The 18,115-nt window shown below is 45.6% G+C and overlaps 1 protein-coding gene across 1 annotated transcript in view; it reads left to right on the top strand.

Moving 5' to 3' along the window:
* Positions 1 to 14,388, top strand: part of LOC138487584 (zinc finger protein 883-like) — a 47,969-nt gene extending 33,581 nt beyond the window's left edge. The window contains exons 2-3 of the mRNA XM_069614055.1: positions 12,945 to 13,539; positions 13,877 to 14,388. Of these exons, the coding sequence (XP_069470156.1) occupies positions 12,945 to 13,539; positions 13,877 to 14,388 (1,107 nt within the window). The remainder of the gene's footprint in view (positions 1 to 12,944; positions 13,540 to 13,876) is intronic.
* The last annotated feature ends 3,727 nt before the right edge of the window (positions 14,389 to 18,115 follow it).

Raw genomic sequence — 18,115 nt, 5'->3', positions numbered from 1 at the left:
ATCGACGTGAGGTTGTCAACCAGTCACCACCCCCAGACCGATGGTCAAACGGAGAGGACCAACCAGACTCTTGAACAATACCTGCGTTGTATGTTACACCAGACTGAAAGTAATTGGAAGGACATTCTATGGATTGCCGAATATGCATACAATAACTCTGTACATTCTGGAACTGGACAAAGCCCCTTTTATACCATATACGGGCAACATCCCCGAACCTCAGAACTTGACTCGCCTCAATACTTAGAAATGCCCGCAGTGAACCATCTGCACGCTACTATTACACAAGCCTTCAAGGAAGCAACTGAACATTTGAAACAGGCAAAAGAAAAGTACAAAAGAAAAGTACAAGAAAAATGCTGATCAGCATCGAAGTGATGCTCCACAATACCAAATTGGGGATCAAGTTTGGTTGGCCACAAGACACATACCTCTAAAGGGAAAGCAGACCTTTAACCCTAGATATTTGGGACCTTACCCTGTTAAGGCCATTATCAACCCAGTGGCCGTCAAATTGGAATTACCTGCTAGTATGCGAATTCACCCTGTCTGCCATGTGTCACTTCTGAAGCCAGTACAACCTGGGACAAGACTAGTCAAGCCACCTGAGCCCGTCCTGATAGACGGGGAACCCGAATTCGAAGTAAAAAGTATCCTGGACTCCAAAATGGTTAAGTCAAGACTTTTTTATTTAATCGACTGGAAAGGTTACGGACCACAAGAAAGGTCATGGGAACCTAGTGACCACGTTCATGCACCTAGGTTGGTGAGAAGATTCCACCGGAATTTCCCAGACAAACAAGGGCCAAGGGGAGGAACGACTCTAGGAGGGGCCTTGGGGGGGAGTGCTGTCATGATGCCTGCCCCCGGGCATCCAGACCGAGTCCATCAACCCAGGAAGCAGGCATCATGTCATCTGGAGCAAGCCCAGCAACCCCTGTTAGGGGCCATCTGGGTACAGTCCTGGCGCCTGCGGCACCAGCCTCATATGGAACATCAGTCCTGGCGCCATAGGTGCCAGGTTCATATGTTTAAACTTACTTGATGCAGACCATGCTGCAAGGAATCCAAGCCCTTGTGAGGCTTGGAAAGGACTATTTTACCTAGGGAACTATTTTGTTACTTAGGCGTGGTCGTGGAGGAATACGTGGTTGTGGAGGAGTACTTACCTGGGACTACTTTGCAGGCTATTTAAACCACACCCGAAGAGCAGCACATGCTTTGCGTTATTCTGCATCCTGCAGCGTGACGCTCACCGTGCCTGCAGTTAGCATCCAGCATCCTGCCACGCCCGCTTCGAGACCAGAGCGCCTAGAAAGGAGGAGAAAGAAGAAGAAAGGTTAGAACAAGAACATTACTGGATTTCTTACCTGATTTCAGATTCATCTCATCTTTGAACCAGAAAAAGACTTCATTTTAAACGCGTCGCTTCGCCAGCAGCAGCGCCGCTCCATACCTACCGTTCCTTGCAGCACCACCACGGTCCGGCGCTGTCTCCATCACTTGGTACTGCATTCCAGCACCTAAGGGGGAACAAGGAAAAAACGACAAGGTGAGCCAAGGGAGCAAACAAGGACAATTTCTTTCCATCATATATTTACCTGATTTTACCGCCGGAGGTATTAATCACCAGAACGCCAAATCCCCTTTCGCCGCACCTGCATGAAAAGAGAAAGCAGCAAGTTTAACCTTGGCAACTTTTACCAGACAGTGTTGGATAACACAGATTCTTACCTGATCGCTTTCAGCTGCCACAAGACGATCTTCTTTTGGATCTAAGCTGCAACAGAAAACAAAGGAATTGGACAGAGTGATTACTCAGACATTGTGAACTCTTTAGAACTCTTCCAATATCTTCAAGCCAGTGAAGTAACTGGCCATCAACGCGTTTGGTTTTTATAGTAGCCTTTTTTATTTCTCAAGTGGCTTTTTCTTATAGATTTTGTAAAAACAAGCATTCAATTAGAATCAAATGTTTAGGTGAAGAGGAAAGCATGGAAAGCATAGTAAAACACCAAGATTTTAACAATACATGATTCAGTCAAAAACTGGTCTGGAACTGTGTTGTATAAACAAAAGAAGAGGTTAACATTTTTCAGATTCAACTTTTCACATAACTGCAAATATAATGTGCAGAAACTCCTTATGTTTATAAAGAATGGGTAAGAGGTGTGTACAATATTACTTCATATCAAACACATACTCTTGGTTACAATACTGTAGAATATTGTATTTGAAATCGGATTCTTTGCATATAGTAATATAGATAAATGATTTTCACTTCTGTGTTTAAGTGGTTCAAATAATAATGGCCAGCCAGGGCTGGTCCAAGACCGAGAGAGACTGGTCCGACGTCTGTTTAAGAAATAAAGAAAGTTCAATGTGTTCCTTGGCTGTGGTCTTAATGCAAAGTGCCACGGGGAACACTGACGTTTCGATTGATAGTGATTCTCAATCTTCTTCTGGGGCCTTATATGTGCAGGTCTCCCTGAGGGGAAAGGAGAAAAAGAGAGATCCACTTGGAGTAGGGTACCAAGTGTTTCTGTAAGGGTCACAGTGTTTGGGGGGAAGGTTTAAAATGGCACTAGAGAAGTGCTGATAAAAATAAATAGCGAGGGGCTGGGGGCCCTAGCAGTCTAGCAACTGACCTGTCCCCGGAAGCTGTGTGGGAACTCCTGTGCTTCCAGAGGTTGGTAGGGGTGCAGTGTTCAGGGTGAGTTCTGTAGATGTAGTCAGTGCAAAATTTTTTCTCTGGCATCCACTCGAGTGTCTGGGTGCCTTGTTTCAATCAGAATGCCAGTCCCTGTGGTAAAAGGGTATAGCAAAATGGGGGGCAACAGTCAGGGTACTGGGGTAGCAAAAATTGGCATCAAAGAAATGCAGGAAATAATGGTAACAGAGTCAAGCTACCAGCCCTACGTGGGGGCCTAGAAATCCTCACCTGAGTGGGGAAAGGCTTGTTGCCGGCTCGTCCGAGATCGCCGTGCGCTGTGTATCAGGCAAAAGTCTGTGAGGTACTGGAATTTTGCTGTAGAGGCATCTATATGTGCGCATGCGTGCGCTATCAGCGTATTGTGCTTCGTGCATGCGCAGAGCTTCGCGAGTGGGTGTTGCTCCCTCGCGCCTGCGTATGCGGTCGCCGGGGGATGGCATCCGTGGCAACCGAGGGGCTTAGGAAGCCAGCGGCGCGTACGCTCCGGGCTGTAATTGGACACATAGAAAGGCCTGTGGCCCAAGGATGAGGAGAATGTGGTGGCAGAGAGACCTATGACCACTATTGTTTATGGGGGCCTGCTAAATGGGACTTCGGCAGATGGCACACACACTGTGTGCTGGGGAAATGACACGGAGGGTCAGGTCCTGCTGAATGGTGATGTGTGTGGTCTGCCTCGGCTGGCAGTGGACAAGTTGCTGCATCAAGGTAAGCATAGAAGGACAGAGAGGCGCGGCTAGGTGTCCTCAGGTGGTGGTTTGGTAGTCCATGGGGGCTGCCTCTTTAAGACCAGAGGTCAAGGTGTCAAGTTTAAAAATCCACCAGGATTCCTTGTAATTCAGCGAATTAGCAATATTGGTGGTACCTTTGACTTGGTCAATCACCCACCATTTGAATGAGTCATGGGGATGTTGTAGTTCCATGAAGTGAGATACCAAGGGTGCAGTGTTTATTTTACACCTGATCCTCGATTTGTGCTCACTAATTCTTTTATGTACCGGTCTGGATGTTTGACCTACATATCTGAGTTTGCAGGTACATTCAATAAGGTAGATCACGTTGGTAGTTTTACAATTGGTGAATTGGCGGAGCTCCCATTCTTTGTCTCCTATTTGAAAGGATTTCATTTTTTTCGTCTGGTTGCATGCCTGACACGTACCACATGGATGGTGCCCTCTGATTTCCCGCATATTCCATAGTGTGGATCTTGTGGGCTTACGTCGGGACCTGGCGTGAGTCAATAGATCTTTGAGGTTCTTGTTCCTTTTCAGGGCCATCCTGGGCAACGGTTCATCGGGTAGACTGAGTTGAACAATGGGCCAGTACTTTTTGATCATGTGTCTGAATTGCGAGGTGTTGGCTCCAAACGTCGAGATGCAGGCCAGTATATTCTCTGTCCCTGGGTCATGCGTTTTGGGAGTTACCAGCATTTCTCGGGGAGTGTAGCGGGCCCTCTTCATGGTGTTTTTGAGCAATTTCTTTCGGGTAGCCCCTTGTAACCAGTTTCTGTTGAAGAAGATTAGCGTGAAACTTAAATTCTTCTGTGCTGGTAAAGTTCCTACGTATTCTGAGGAATTGTCCGTAGGGCAGATTATTGCGTAGGTTTTTGGGATGGTGGCTATTGTAATGGAGGATAGTATTTCTGTCTGTTTCTTTTTTGAAAATAGAACATTTCAGCTGGTTGTTGTCAGCACTGATTTTAAGATCCAAGAAATGAATACTCATGTTGTTATGTTCCATGGTGAATTGTATGTCTTCTGATCTTCCGTTAATCCATGTGAAGAAGTTCTGTAGTTCGCTGTTCTCTCCTTCCTAGATAAAGATGATATCATCTATATATCTACGCCATGAAAAAATGTTTGCCTTAAATGGGTTGTTGTCATTGAGGATGAAGCTTTGTTCATACTCGGCCATGTATATTATTGCCATACTGGGGGCAAACGCCGCGCCCATGGCGGTGCCGCAGACTTATAGGTAGAATGACTCGTTCAAACTGAAGAAATTGTTTGTGAGTGCTAGTTCTAACAGTTCTACAATGAAGTTTATGGGCACTCTCCTTTGTGTCATATGTAGAGTTAGGTGACGCCTAATGCATTCAATTGCTTGGTTTTGCAGAATGCCTGTATAAAGACTTTTGATGTCCATCGTGACTAGTTGGTTCCTGATGTTATGGAAAGGTTGTTTTTCAAAGACTGTAATGGTCATCATGGTATATTTAAGGTAGGAGGCTGTTTGTTGGCAGAGTGGTTTAAGAAAGTAGTCTATAAATTGACAGATGGGCTTCAAAATGGAGCCGCAGCCGGACACTATAGGTCTCCCTGGTGGCGTAGTGCTGTTTTTATGAATCTTCGGTAGCGCATAAAAAGCAGGGGTTCTTCCCTCTGTCGTGTTGAGGAAGGCCTCTTCTTTCTCCGAGATCCACTCTCTTTCCAATGCGAATTTGGTTATTTCTTGTATCTTGACTTTGATGATGCTGGTCGGGTCTTTTTGCAGTTTTTTGTAATTGTTTTCATCATCTAGAAGTGCCTTCACTATGTTGTCATATTGCTATTGCTCCATGTTCTGAATCACTATGCCGCCCCCTTTATCTGCCGCTTTTATAATCAAATTATCATTATTGGCAAGTGCTTTAAGGGCTTGGCGTTCTCCCTTAGTGAGGTTTTTTCTCTTGTGTTGTGTTTTTTGGAGTTTCTTGATTTCTGATGTGATGCACTTTTCAAAGGTAAGAATTGAGGAGGGTAATTGGTTGTCTCTGGGATTAAAGTTGGATTTAAGTCTGAGACCAGTGTCTTCTGTGGTCTGGGTGACGTCTTGGTCCATGAAGTAAATCTTTCTCCGAATGGAACGGAAGAAGTTTTGAAATTCCCCGTCAATTTTAAACCAATCCGTGTTGTTTGTAGGTACAAATGATAAGCCTTTGGCTAGTAATGCAGTTTCATCTTGTGTGAGGGGGCAGCCTGACAGATTAAAGATCGGAATGGTATTCAACGTCTCCTGTTGCCTCTCCTGCCCCTGCTGGGGCGGTTCCACTGAGGGTAGCTGAAGAATGGCATTTGCATTTGTGGTGGTGGGGGTCCCCGGTAGCCTCCTCTGGGGCCCCCTTGCCCTAAAAAAGGCAACATTTGCGGTGGTTGTTGGAATTGGCCCATGTGTGGGTTCCTTTCTCTAGACTGGGATTGATCATCTGATGATGAGTCAGAGCTGGAAGCTCCTGAAAATGAAACTCCCTTTCCTCGACTCCTATTGAGGCCTCCTTGTCTTGCTGTTCTTTCCTTTTCTTTTTTGTCCTTGTAATCGTCAGCAAGATATGGATATACTGCTTCCAGTTTGAAGTTTTTTATGTCTTTAGCTAGTTTTTTGTGTTTTTTCTCTAAGGTGGAAGCCATAAAGGTGTTGAATGTTTTCTCAATTTCTTTCAGTTTTTCTCTGGCATTCGATATGGTGTCATCCAAAATGAATTTAGTTTCTTCTGTTTTAAGGTCTATGAGAATTTGTGTGTGAATTCTTTTGGCTGTGGTGATTGTCAATGCCATGAGATCTCTGCTGCACTTGTGTCAAGACTTGCTGGTCGTGTAGCCGATGGAACCTCTGTCCCCAAGTACCACTCGGGCAGATAGGAAAGTTACTGCACCGAGCGATCTTTGAGGCCACAGGTGGTGATCTTCGTCAGTCGCAACAAGGAATGCCTGTAGATGCCGGAAGGTGCCCCTGATGACCGCTGTAAGGAAAACACGTGATTAGGTCAAAACAAAGAACCCCAAGTTTGCAGGTGACTATAATAATTCTGGAACAAGGCTTACCCTGTGAAGTTGGTCAGGACTTAATAAAGGAAATGTGTCAGAAGCAGCCAGCAAGGATGACGGGATGGATTAAATCACCACCTGACGTGGAAGACAGGAACGTAGATCAATCAGAGTGGTCCAAGAACATAGTTCATGACAAGGGATAATCCGATAGCAATCCAGGGACAGAACAATGGTCAAATCCAGTAGAGGCAAAGTTCCAAAACAACTATACCGAGAGGGAAAAAGCCAAATCGAAGTCCAAAGTTCAATCCGAGGTCCAGTAGCACAACTAGTTCGAAATCCGTAGTACGCCCAACAGGATCAGCTGTGAAGCGTCGAAAGTAGTCAGCGCGTCCCTTTTAAACGCTGACTGGTGATCACATGACTCCGTCAACCGTCACGTGATCGAGCACGTTGAGGAGGAGCTTTTAGTTGCCGGCAACGGAGACGCTGTAGAATGCTCGTAGCGCGTCTCCATGGCAACTGCCATCGATTGAATGGAAACCAGTGTTGAGATGGCAAAACTCTGCGTCGTTGACCTTGTCCCAATCCTTGCTGGCAAGTCTTCAGGGGAGAGTGTGTTTTGTGAGGTGTGTTCAAAATACATCGGGGCGTGACAGAGCCCCCCCTCAAAGGCCCACGACCCCGTGGGCTGGAAGGGTTTTCCCGATGGAACCTAGACACCAATAACGGGGCATGGACATCAGAGGACGGGACCCAGGACCTCTCCTCAGGACCGTAACCCAACCAGTCTACCAAATACTGTAACTTTCCCCTGACTATCCGGGATCCCAGAATAGAGCTCACTTCATAATCCTCCCTAGAAACCACAGTAACAGGGCCAGGGGCAGAAGAAATGCGTGTATCAACAGTACAAGGTTTAAGGAGAGAAGTGTGAAAAACGGGGTGTAACTTCCAAGAAGTGGGGACGGCTAGTCTATAGACCACCGGGTTCAGAACTTTAGAAACTTTATACGGGCCGACGAAACGGGGCAGCAGTTTACGACACCCCGGTATGTGGAGATGCCGTGTAGACAACCAAACCCGTTCGCCTGGTTTATATGACGGGGCCTCTTTTCTTTTTTTGTTAGCGGCAGCACTCATAGACGCCTGGGCCTCTTGGAGATGGACAAGGGTTTGTGCATGAACGGATGCGATATCTCTGACACAATCATTTGCCGCAGGGGTACTGATACTTGATACAGGGACATTGACAGGATTCAAGTCAGGAAAGGGCAAAGTACGAGGATGTTGGCCATAGAGTGAAAAAAACGGAGAAAAACCAGTGGCCGAATGCAGGGCGTTGTTGTAGGCAAATTCTGCAAAGTGAAGAGAGTCTAACCAGGTGTTCTGGAATTGCAAAGTTAGACACCTCAAAAACTGCTCCAGGACCTGGTTAACTCTCTCAGTTTGCCCATCGCTTTCGGGATGATATGCCGATGAAAAACGAGCATCTATACCTAGCAGTTTGGTAAGGGCCAACCAGAAGCGTGAGGTGAATTGGGATCCCCTGTCTGATACAATGACATTCGGTAACCCGAACAGACAAAAAACTGATTCAAAAAACATACGGGCTAATGAGGGAGCAGTAGGAATGCCTTTACATGGTAGGAAACGGGCCATTTTAGTATATGAATCAACAACCACCCAAATTGTGTCATAGCCTCGTACTCGCGGTAGATCGGTTATTAGGTCCATGGATACAGTATGCCATGGTTTCGGGGGTATGGGCAAAGGATGTAACAACCCTAATGGACGACCTTTCCGGGTCTTGCATTGTCCACATATAGAACAGGTGTTGACGTATGTCTCCACATCTCGTCGCATCGATGGCCACCAACACCAGCGTTTCAACAAGTCTAGAGTACGTCGCTGACCTGGATGACCATTGATTGGAGCATTATGTGACCATTCTAAGGCTTGGTTACGAGAGTCACTGGTAGGGAGAAACAATTTTCCTTGAACGAAAGGCAATCCATCCTGCATAACGGTATCCCAATCATCCAATACTTGAGGATGTTGTCTAACCCATTGGCGTATGACCTTTAACATAGGAGGAGATGGAGTACAGGTACAAACAATATGGCCTTTCCCTAGCAGAGTATCAGGATATGAAGGGAGAGGTATTCCCCCAGGTGAACGGGACAAGGCATCAGCTTTACCATGAGACAAACCAGGTCTGTGTTTGACGATGAAATCGTATGCAGAAAAAAAGAGGTGCCAACGAACTTGCCTACTATTGACGCATTTCAGGGATGCTAGATCTTGTAAATTTTTATGGTCTGTGTAAACGACAGTCTGATGTCTTGCGCCCAAAAGATGGTGTCTCCATACCAACAATGCGTCTCTAATGGCCAATAGTTCCTTTTCAGTGACCGTATAATGAATCTCAGTAGGTGTGAACTTCCTGGAATGATAGGCCACCGGGTGTAATGCTCCGGTAGTAGGACAAGGCTGGGATAGAACGGCCCCTAAACCAAAGGAAGAAGCATCTGCTTCTACTATATACGGAAGCTCTGGGTCTGGGTGCTGCAGAACTGGGGCCGTGGTGAACGAGGTTTTAAGGGAGTCAAAAGCTGTTTGATGTGCATCAGTCCAGAGAAACGGTACTGACGGACTGGTCAGTGCAGTTAATGGTGCGACCATGGAGGAAAAATTCGCAATGAATCTTCGATAAAAGTTTGCGAACCCTAGGAAAGATTGCAGTTGTTTCAGATTAACAGGTACTGGCCAATTTGTGATGGCTCGAACTTTGGATTGATTCATTGTTAATCCCCCCGGTGAAATATGAAAACCCAGAAACTCGACTTCGGCTGTATGAAACAGACATTTCTCGGGTTTAGCGTAAAGGGAATTCCTCTTAAGTCTTGTGAGTACTTCTCTAACATGAATGACATGTTCAGCTAATGTTTGAGAGAATATCAATATGTCGTCCAAATACGCTACGACATAAACATCCAGAATATCACTGAATATATCATTTACCAGTCGTTGGAAAATGGCTGGGGCATTACAAAGGCCAAAAGGCATCACCAAGTATTCATATAGTCCTTGGCGAGAACAGAATGCAGTCTTCCACTCATCTCCTGGTCGCATACGAACCAAATTATATGCTCCCCTGAGGTCCAACTTGGTATAGATGGAGGCCTTGGTTAATTTGTCCAACAAGGTAGAGATGAGTGGAATAGGATAACGATTCTTAATGGTGATTGCATTCAGGCGTCTATAGTCTATACAGGGACGGAGATCGCCTTCTTTTTTAGGAACAAAGAAAATGGGACTGGCAACGGGTGATGAGGAAGGCCTGATATGTCCTAACTGTAGTGCATGATGTATATATTCTTTAAGGGACGTTTCTTCAGATGGTGATAATGAATATATGCGTCCCTTGGGGAGCGATGCCCCATCGATTAGTTCAATAGAACAATCATACGGTCTGTGAGGAGGCAGTATCTCCGCTGATGTTTTATCAAATACTGAATGAAAGTCATGATATTCTGGGGGTACCCCTGACAATGTGGCGCCCACTGTATGAGCTGTTTCAAATGTACCGTTCTCCTCATCAGGAGCTAAATGTAGGGCCCCAAGTGCTCTTGCAGGATTGTTTGCTTCACCTTCCGATAGACAAAAATGTTGGCAAATATCCGATTCAAACGAAACTTGTCCTGTACCCCAGTCTATGAGGGGATTATGTTTTTTCAACCAGGGAAGACCTAGGATTATTCCAAACTGTGGTGTGGATATCAAATCAAAAGACAATTGTTCTTTATGGTTTCCCTGAATTACTACGTCCATCTGGGCAGTTTGTTGTTTAATTGGACCAGAAGCGAGAGAGGAACCGTCCACTGTTTGAACTGGTTCGGGATGTGCCTTGGTTATTAAAGGAAGGTTCAATGTTTTGGCCAAAGGTATATCAATAAAACAACCAGTGGCCCCTGAATCAATTACTATATGTACTGTGTGTGAACAGTCCCTATCAGGCTGAAGAACTGCCTGAACAACCACTGGTCTTATTGGGCCAAAAGTAGGAACTCTGGGGTTATGAATCAAGCTCGTCTTGACCCCCATATTCAAGGACGAGCTTTCTGAAAACCCGAGGATTTGTTTTTTGGGCGTCTTGGGCATTCTTTGACAAAATGACCACTGAGTCCACAGTAGAAGCATGCATTGTCGGTTCTCCGACGCTCCCTTTCGGTCTGAGTGATGGGACTTCGTAGACCACCTATTTGCATGGGTTCACTTGTACTATCCGGTGGAGAAGGTAAGGATTTGCCTGAGAAGCCAGATTCCGCCCGACGTTCAGTCTTTCGAGCGTCTACTTGAAGAACTAAATCTACTAGTTCAGGATAAGCATCAGGAAGGGAAGGTATTACAGAAAGGGCGTCCTTCATAGTGTTACACAAACCTTTGTAAAATACTACAGCTTTCTTATTTTCGGGCCATGAAGTCTCAGCTGATAATTGATTAAAGCGTGTGATGTATTCTATTAAGGTTTGTCTGCCCTGAGATAATTCCAAGAGCTCCAGATCCCGAGACTGGGCTTTGTACCTGGTGTCAAAAACTTTGGCCAATTCGCTTACCAAAAGATCAAAATCATAAAGGGCTGGATGGTTATTCTCAAGAAAAGGATTAGCCCAGGTAGCTGCAACCCCGGTCAAATGGGATAACAAAAAGGCTGCCTTTGTAGTGGAATCATGGAACACTAGTGGTCGGCAAAGAAAATGAAGTTTGCACTGATTAATGAAAGTGCGATATTTTCTAGGATCACCCTGAAATTTCTCTGGAGGTGCCAATGGAAACTGTGTAGGTAACACCACAGGAGTAGGTGGGGTAGCAGGTATAGTGGGAACTGGTGGGGGTGTTGCCAAATCCCCGAATTCAGCATCTGCCGGTAGAGGGTTGCGGGTACTTTGGATATTGTCTAAACGATGATGTATCGCGGTAGTAGCAGCCGCTACTTCGGTTCTAAGGGATGCAACAGCTTGCATTAAAGCAGCCACAGGGTCCCCGGCAGTAAGTTCCATCGTCTGAACGACCAAAAAAAAATAAATAGGCTTCACAGTCTGTCAAGACTTGCTGGTCGTGTAGCCGATGGAACCTCTGTCCCCAAGTACCACTCGGGCAGATAGGAAAGTTACTGCACCAAGCGATCTTTGAGGCCACAGGTGGTGATCTTCGTCAGTCGCAACAAGGAATGCCTGTAGATGCCGGAAGGTGCCCCTGATGACCGCTGTAAGGAAAACACGTGATTAGGTCAAAACAAAGAACCCCAAGTTTGCAGGTGACTATAATAATTCTGGAACAAGGCTTACCCTGTGAAGTTGGTCAGGACTTAATAAAGGAAATGTGTCAGAAGCAGCCAGCAAGGATGACGGGATGGATTAAATCACCACCTGACGTGGAAGACAGGAATGTAGATCAATCAGAGTGGTCCAAGAACATAGTTCATGACAAGGGATAATCCGATAGCAATCCAGGGACAGAACAATGGTCAAATCCAGTAGAGGCAAAGTTCCAAAACAACTATACCGAGAGGGAAAAAGCCAAATCGAAGTCCAAAGTTCAATCCGAGGTCCAGTAGCACAACTAGTTCGAAATCCGTAGTACGCCCAACAGGATCAGCTGTGAAGCGTCGAAAGTAGTCAGCGCGTCCCTTTTAAACGCTGACTGGTGATCACATGACTCCGTCAACCGTCACGTGATCGAGCACGTTGAGGAGGAGCTTTTAGTTGCCGGCAACGGAGACGCTGTAGAATGCTCGTAGCGCGTCTCCATGGCAACTGCCATCGATTGAATGGAAACCAGTGTTGAGATGGCAAAACTCTGCGTCGTTGACCTTGTCCCAATCCTTGCTGGCAAGTCTTCAGGGGAGAGTGTGTTTTGTGAGGTGTGTTCAAAATACATCGGGGCGTGACAACTTGGTAGCGATTTTGCTGAAGTCTGTCATGTATAGTTTGTCCTCCAGGAATAATGCCGGTTTGTTTCTAATTAATAGTCCTACTGGCACCATATTAACTCTCAAATACTCCCGGAGGAAGTGGCCATGGACCTCTGTCCTGAAGCATTTCTATTTTAGATTAAGAAGGTCTTCGCCTGTGGCTGTGGAATCTAGGTGAGCTTGGGCCCCCTCCATGTTGAATAAGGTGGGGCCATGGATAATGTCATTTATTTGTTCCTCTGAAAAGCTGAGGGTGTGCTCCATGTTGGGGATGCGGTCAGAAGGGCTAGACTGTGGGGACTCACTAACTGAGGGAACTGCACAGGATTCTGCCTAACAGGCACATATGAGAATTCACAAGAAGGAGAAAGCATTTGCCTGCAGCACCTGTAGGGAGATCTTCAATAACAGGCCCGATCTCATCATGCACAAGAGATCCCACACAGTTGAGAGACCCTATACATGTACTGAGTGTGACAAATACTTGACTTGGAGGTCACGTTTATAGCAGCATCAGAAGATCCATACTGGGGAGCGATCGTACCAGTGTAAAGCGTGTGAGAAAACCTTCACTCATAGATCATCACTGTCCCAGCATCAGAAGACCCATACTCGGGAGAGACCATATCAGTGTATGGAGTGTTACAAAAGCTTCTCTCGGAGCTCATCACTGTACCACCATCAGAAGAGCCATAGTGAGGAGCGACTTTACCAGTGTACGGAATTTGAGAAAAGCTTCACTGTGAAGTCAAATCTAAACAGCCACCTGAGAATCCATACTGGGGAACGACCATACCAATGTACAGCGTGTGATAAAAGTTTCACACTGAAGTCAAATCTTTACAGCCACATGAAGATCCATAGTGGGGAGCGACTTTACCAATGTGTGCAATGTGAGAAAAGCTTCACTCAGAGCTCATCACTGTGCCAGCATCAGACGATCCATAATGGCAAGAGATTTCACCAGTGTACGGAGTGCGAGATAAGCTTCACTCTGAAGGCACATCTGAACAGCCATCAGAGAATCCATACTGGGGAGCGTCTGTACCATTGTACGGAGTGTGACAAAAGCTTTGCGCATACCTCAACACTGTTGTATCATCGTAAGTTCCATTCGAGGGAGCGACCATACAAGTGTACCGAGTGTGGTAATGTTTCACTCTAAAGTCTCATCTTTACATCCATCAAAGGATTCACACAGGTGAGAGGCCATTCAAGTGTACTGAGTGTGATATGAGCTTCACTTGGAGGTCACATCTGACCCAGCATCACAAGCGCCATACTGGCAAAAAGCCCTACACGTGCACTGAATGTGATAATCACTTTAATTCAGTGTCCCTTCTGAGGCAGCACCAGAGGTCCCACACTGGAGACGGCTTGTACCAGTGCACAGAGTGTGAGAAGCGCTTCACTGTGAAGTCACATCTGAGCATCCATCAGAAGACCCATACTGGGGGAAGCTTTACGAATGCACAGAGTGCACTAGAAAATTCAGCCACGCCTTCAGCCTGCACAGCCATCAGAGGATCCATACTGGGGTGAAGCCCTATGAATGCACAGTGTGCAAGAAAGTTTTCAGTCGTTCCTCAGGCCTGAGAAGCCATCAGAATATTCATACAGAGGAGGCACCCTATCAATGCACAGAATGTACGAAAAGCTTCAAGCACTCAGCTCTGCGTGGTGATCAGAGAATCCATACTGGAGCGAAGCCCTATGAATGCACAGAGTGCAAAAAAAGCTTCAGTGACATCTCCACTCTGAAGAAGCATCAAAGGGTCCATACCAGGGAGAAGCCCTATGGGTGCACAGAATGTGGTAGTCACTTTAGTATGGTCTCAAATTTGAGGGTACATCAGAGATCCCACACTGGAGAAGAACCATACCAGTGTACAGAGTGTAACAAAAAGCTTCAGGCACTCTTCAGCTCTGCGCAGTCATCAGAAACTTCATAACGAGAAGAAGCACAAATGAACACAAATGAAATATGCACAAAAAGAATATTAAATAACTGGGTACACTTTAGAAAATCGTCATAAAATCTCACAAATCAAAATGACGGGTTTGTTTAGAAGGAGTAATCTGAAACATTTTTGTTTCTGGATTAAAATGTTGATTCCTTAACCCCAAATACGAATGAACTGGAATGTTCTCTATTCTATTTTCATAAAGTGTTGTGGAGAGCCTGGCTTATATGCAATGAATTATTTACATGTACACCTTCTTGTACCTTTTCAAGATGGCTGCTACCCCTATTGAACAGGAATAACGTTGTGAGCACTCTAGTGCTCCTGATGTCACGTTCGGTTGTCATGAGTTCATTGGTCTTTTTCTGCTATTTATTTGCAGATTCACAAGGATCCAGCTTTTCTCTCAGTGATCGCATTGATTTGTCAAACATTTGTTTGGAATATAAGGGAGTATTTAGAACTTACTTCATGTATATGTTTCAGATGGTAAATTGTATATGTTAGCACAGAGCTCAATATTCTTTGCCAAAATGTGAAGCTCTGTCTTGGCAGTTGAACCCGTTGTGTAGTAGACAAGTTCTTTCTGGCATTATACCTGTCAGAGGAGTCAAGAAATACCCCCTGACAGATCTATTAACCAAAAGATGGATGGACGCCACAAGAACCGTCAGCCTGCAAAGGAATCCCATTGATGAAAAGAGTTCCGGGATCCACCTACCAACCGCCGGCCCGATGACACCTAAGAAGCAACACGAAGCGTCTCTAGTTCCAGGCGCCGGATAGAACGGCTGTACGTGAGTCCGCGGAAGGAAGAATATTCCGAGCTCCATCAGCAGTGATCACACATCCAAGGCGAATTGAAGAAGAGGTCCGGGTCAGCAGCGATGAAGGTAAGACAGAGACAAGTCACTTGAGCAGTAGCAAGTCGGGGACGATTCCAAGGGTCACAACAGCATGAGCAAACAGGAGCCAAATCGCAAAACAGGGACAGGTCGAGTAACTATCAGAGGTCTTAAGAATCCGGAAAACAAGTAGACAAGAAGGGTACATCAGGAGTTCCAAGAAACAGGGCGGGTCAAAATATCTAAGGGTCAAGAGAAGTTACAAATTCAGAAGCGAAGTGCCAAATTCAAGCGGGGCATAAATACAAAGAACGCTGATCACGTGATCCGGAAAACTGAGCTCAGTGTGAGAAAACATGTGACATTAGAAACGCAGAGCATCCGCGTTTCCAGGGCAACCGCCAGCGCTGTCGGAAAGAATAGCAGCGTACCAAATGATTATGGGTACGATTGCTGTGGGAATGTTTCCGTATTCCATGAGGTAAATGAAGACTTTGTGTGGGACTAGGTGGAGGAATAGGCGACGTTCCTGGACACCGAGCTCTGGATCTAACAGGATATCTGATCCCCTTTCGCTTCCTGACAGTATAGAGATCCATTATAAAAACAACAAAAGCGTATTTTTCAGAAAGTGAAAACTTTGTATTGGGAGACAATTTAGGTAGGATTGTGGCCTTTTATTAGAAGATTTTTAATAAGAAAATACTTTCCTTTGGAATTTTTAAACAGTACAATTTAAAAATTATGTGATTTGTTGACAGATGTGAAGGAGTCTTGCAATGGAACTGCAGTGTTAGTTACATGGTGACATGGATTCGGGTTCGGGGTATTGGGTATATGACTATTTGTAAAGACTACCTTCATTCTGAGTTTGATGGTAGCATTCCCGCTGCCTGATATCCCAGTATTACCGGGATATTACGGGCGGTAGGAATGCCGGAACTGCCCATTAAATGGAGGCCCATAGCACTCCATTGAGATAATTGCAGCATTTCTTTGCTGGTAGGGTCCTGATCTCCCGGCATGTTAGGCCTGGAGGTAGATCCGTGGCCCTCACCTGCAAACTTGTGTTTCTCCGGTCCGGTAAACGTGCTGGAATTACCAGCAATTTTACCAGACCGGGGAAACTGTAATGAGCCCCATATGTGTTGCTTTTATAGGAAAGCATTAACGACTTTCGCCTTGAAGAAATATATTTTGGTTATTCAAAACTTGTTGGGAGTCATGCATCATTACAAGTCTGGCGGTCTGGAAAGAAGGGTGCCGGTAGCAACATGCTGGCACCCTTTCCGTAACCGCCAGAAAACGAGAATGCCTGCAGTGGCCGAAACCTGCCAGGAGCACCGGCCCCTGCAGGCATGGTTTCCAAGGAAGAACTGGCACCATTAGCAACAGTGCTGGTGCTTCCGTGTCCCCATTGCCGTGGAGTCCTACTGGACTCCACAGGAATGAGAACTTACAGTTCCCATCACCTGACATCATGGGCCACCGGGACTTGTAATATCCTGGTGGTACCAGGATATTAGGCGGCAGAAACAGTGTTACGAGGTTAGTGGCAACCCGACGGTAGCACCAGCAGGTTAACTCCAACCTCGTCATGAGGCCCAATACTGGTCTGGATTGCCGGAAAACATAGATTTGCAGAACAATTTTCTTTTGGGCTTTTTTCCAAGTGTTGAATTCATAAAATGATCTGGCCAAAAAAATATATTTTGATAATTAAGAAACTGACGCTGACTTTTTTTTAAAAAAAAGATCTCATAAATGTTTGTTGAATGTTGAAATGTTATTCTGTGAATTCAAAAAGATTGTATGTGAAATTAATTCAGATGTGATTGAACCAAATTAATGGTTTATGGAAGAGATCATCTCTCCATTAGAGGCAGTAGAGTAACAGCAGGTTTCTACATGGAAGAGACCATCTCTCCATTAGAGGCAGTAGAGTAACAGCAGGTTTCTGCATGGAAGAGATCATCTCTCCATTAGAGGCAGTAAAATAACAGCAGGGTTTCTGCATGGAAGAGACCATCTTTCCATTAGAGGCAGTAAAATAACAGCAGGGTTTCTGCATGGAAGAGACCATCTCTCCATTAGAGGCAGTAGAGTAACAGCAGGTTTCTGCATGGAAGAGATCATCTCTCCATTAGAGGCAGTAGAATAACAGCAGGGTTTCTGCATGGAAGAGACCATCTCCCCATTAGAGGCAGTAGAATAACAGCAGCTTTCTGCATGGAAGAGACCATCTCTCCATTAGAGGCAGTAGACTAACAGCAGGGTTCTGCATGGAAGAGACCATCGCTCCATTAGAGGCAGTAGAATAACAGCAGCTTTCTGCATGGAAGAGACCATCTCTCCATTAGAGGCAGTAGAATAACAGCAGCTTTCTGCATGGAAGAGACCATCTCTCCATTAGAGGCAGTAGAATAACAGCAGGTTTCTGCATGGAAGAGACCATCTCTCCATTAGAGGCAGTAGAATAACAGCAGGGTTTCGGCATGGAAGAGACCATCTCCCCATTAGAAGAGACCATCGCTCCATTAGAGGCAGTAGAATAACAGCAGCTTTCTGCATGGAAGAGACCATCTCTCCATTAGAGGCAGTAGACTAACAGCAGGGATCTGCATGGAAGAGACCATCGCTCCATTAGAGGCAGTAGAATAACAGCAGGGTTCTGCATGGAAGAGACCATCTCTCCATTAGAGGCAGTAGAATAACAGCAGCTTTCTGCATGGAAGAGACCATCGCTCCATTAGAGGCAGTAGAATAACAGCAGGGTTCTGCATGGAAGAGACCATCTCTCCATTAGAGGCAGTAGACTAACAGCAGGGTTCTGCATGGAAGAGACCATCTCTCCATTAGAGGCAGTAGAA

The sequence above is a fragment of the Ambystoma mexicanum genome, chromosome 9 (genome assembly GCF_040938575.1).
Source record: "Ambystoma mexicanum isolate Mex_15411 chromosome 9, UKY_AmexF1_1, whole genome shotgun sequence".
Taxonomy (NCBI): Eukaryota; Metazoa; Chordata; class Amphibia; order Caudata; family Ambystomatidae; genus Ambystoma; species Ambystoma mexicanum.
The sequence above is the reverse complement of the archived record's forward strand: the minus strand, read 5'-3'. Positions and strand labels throughout refer to the sequence as shown.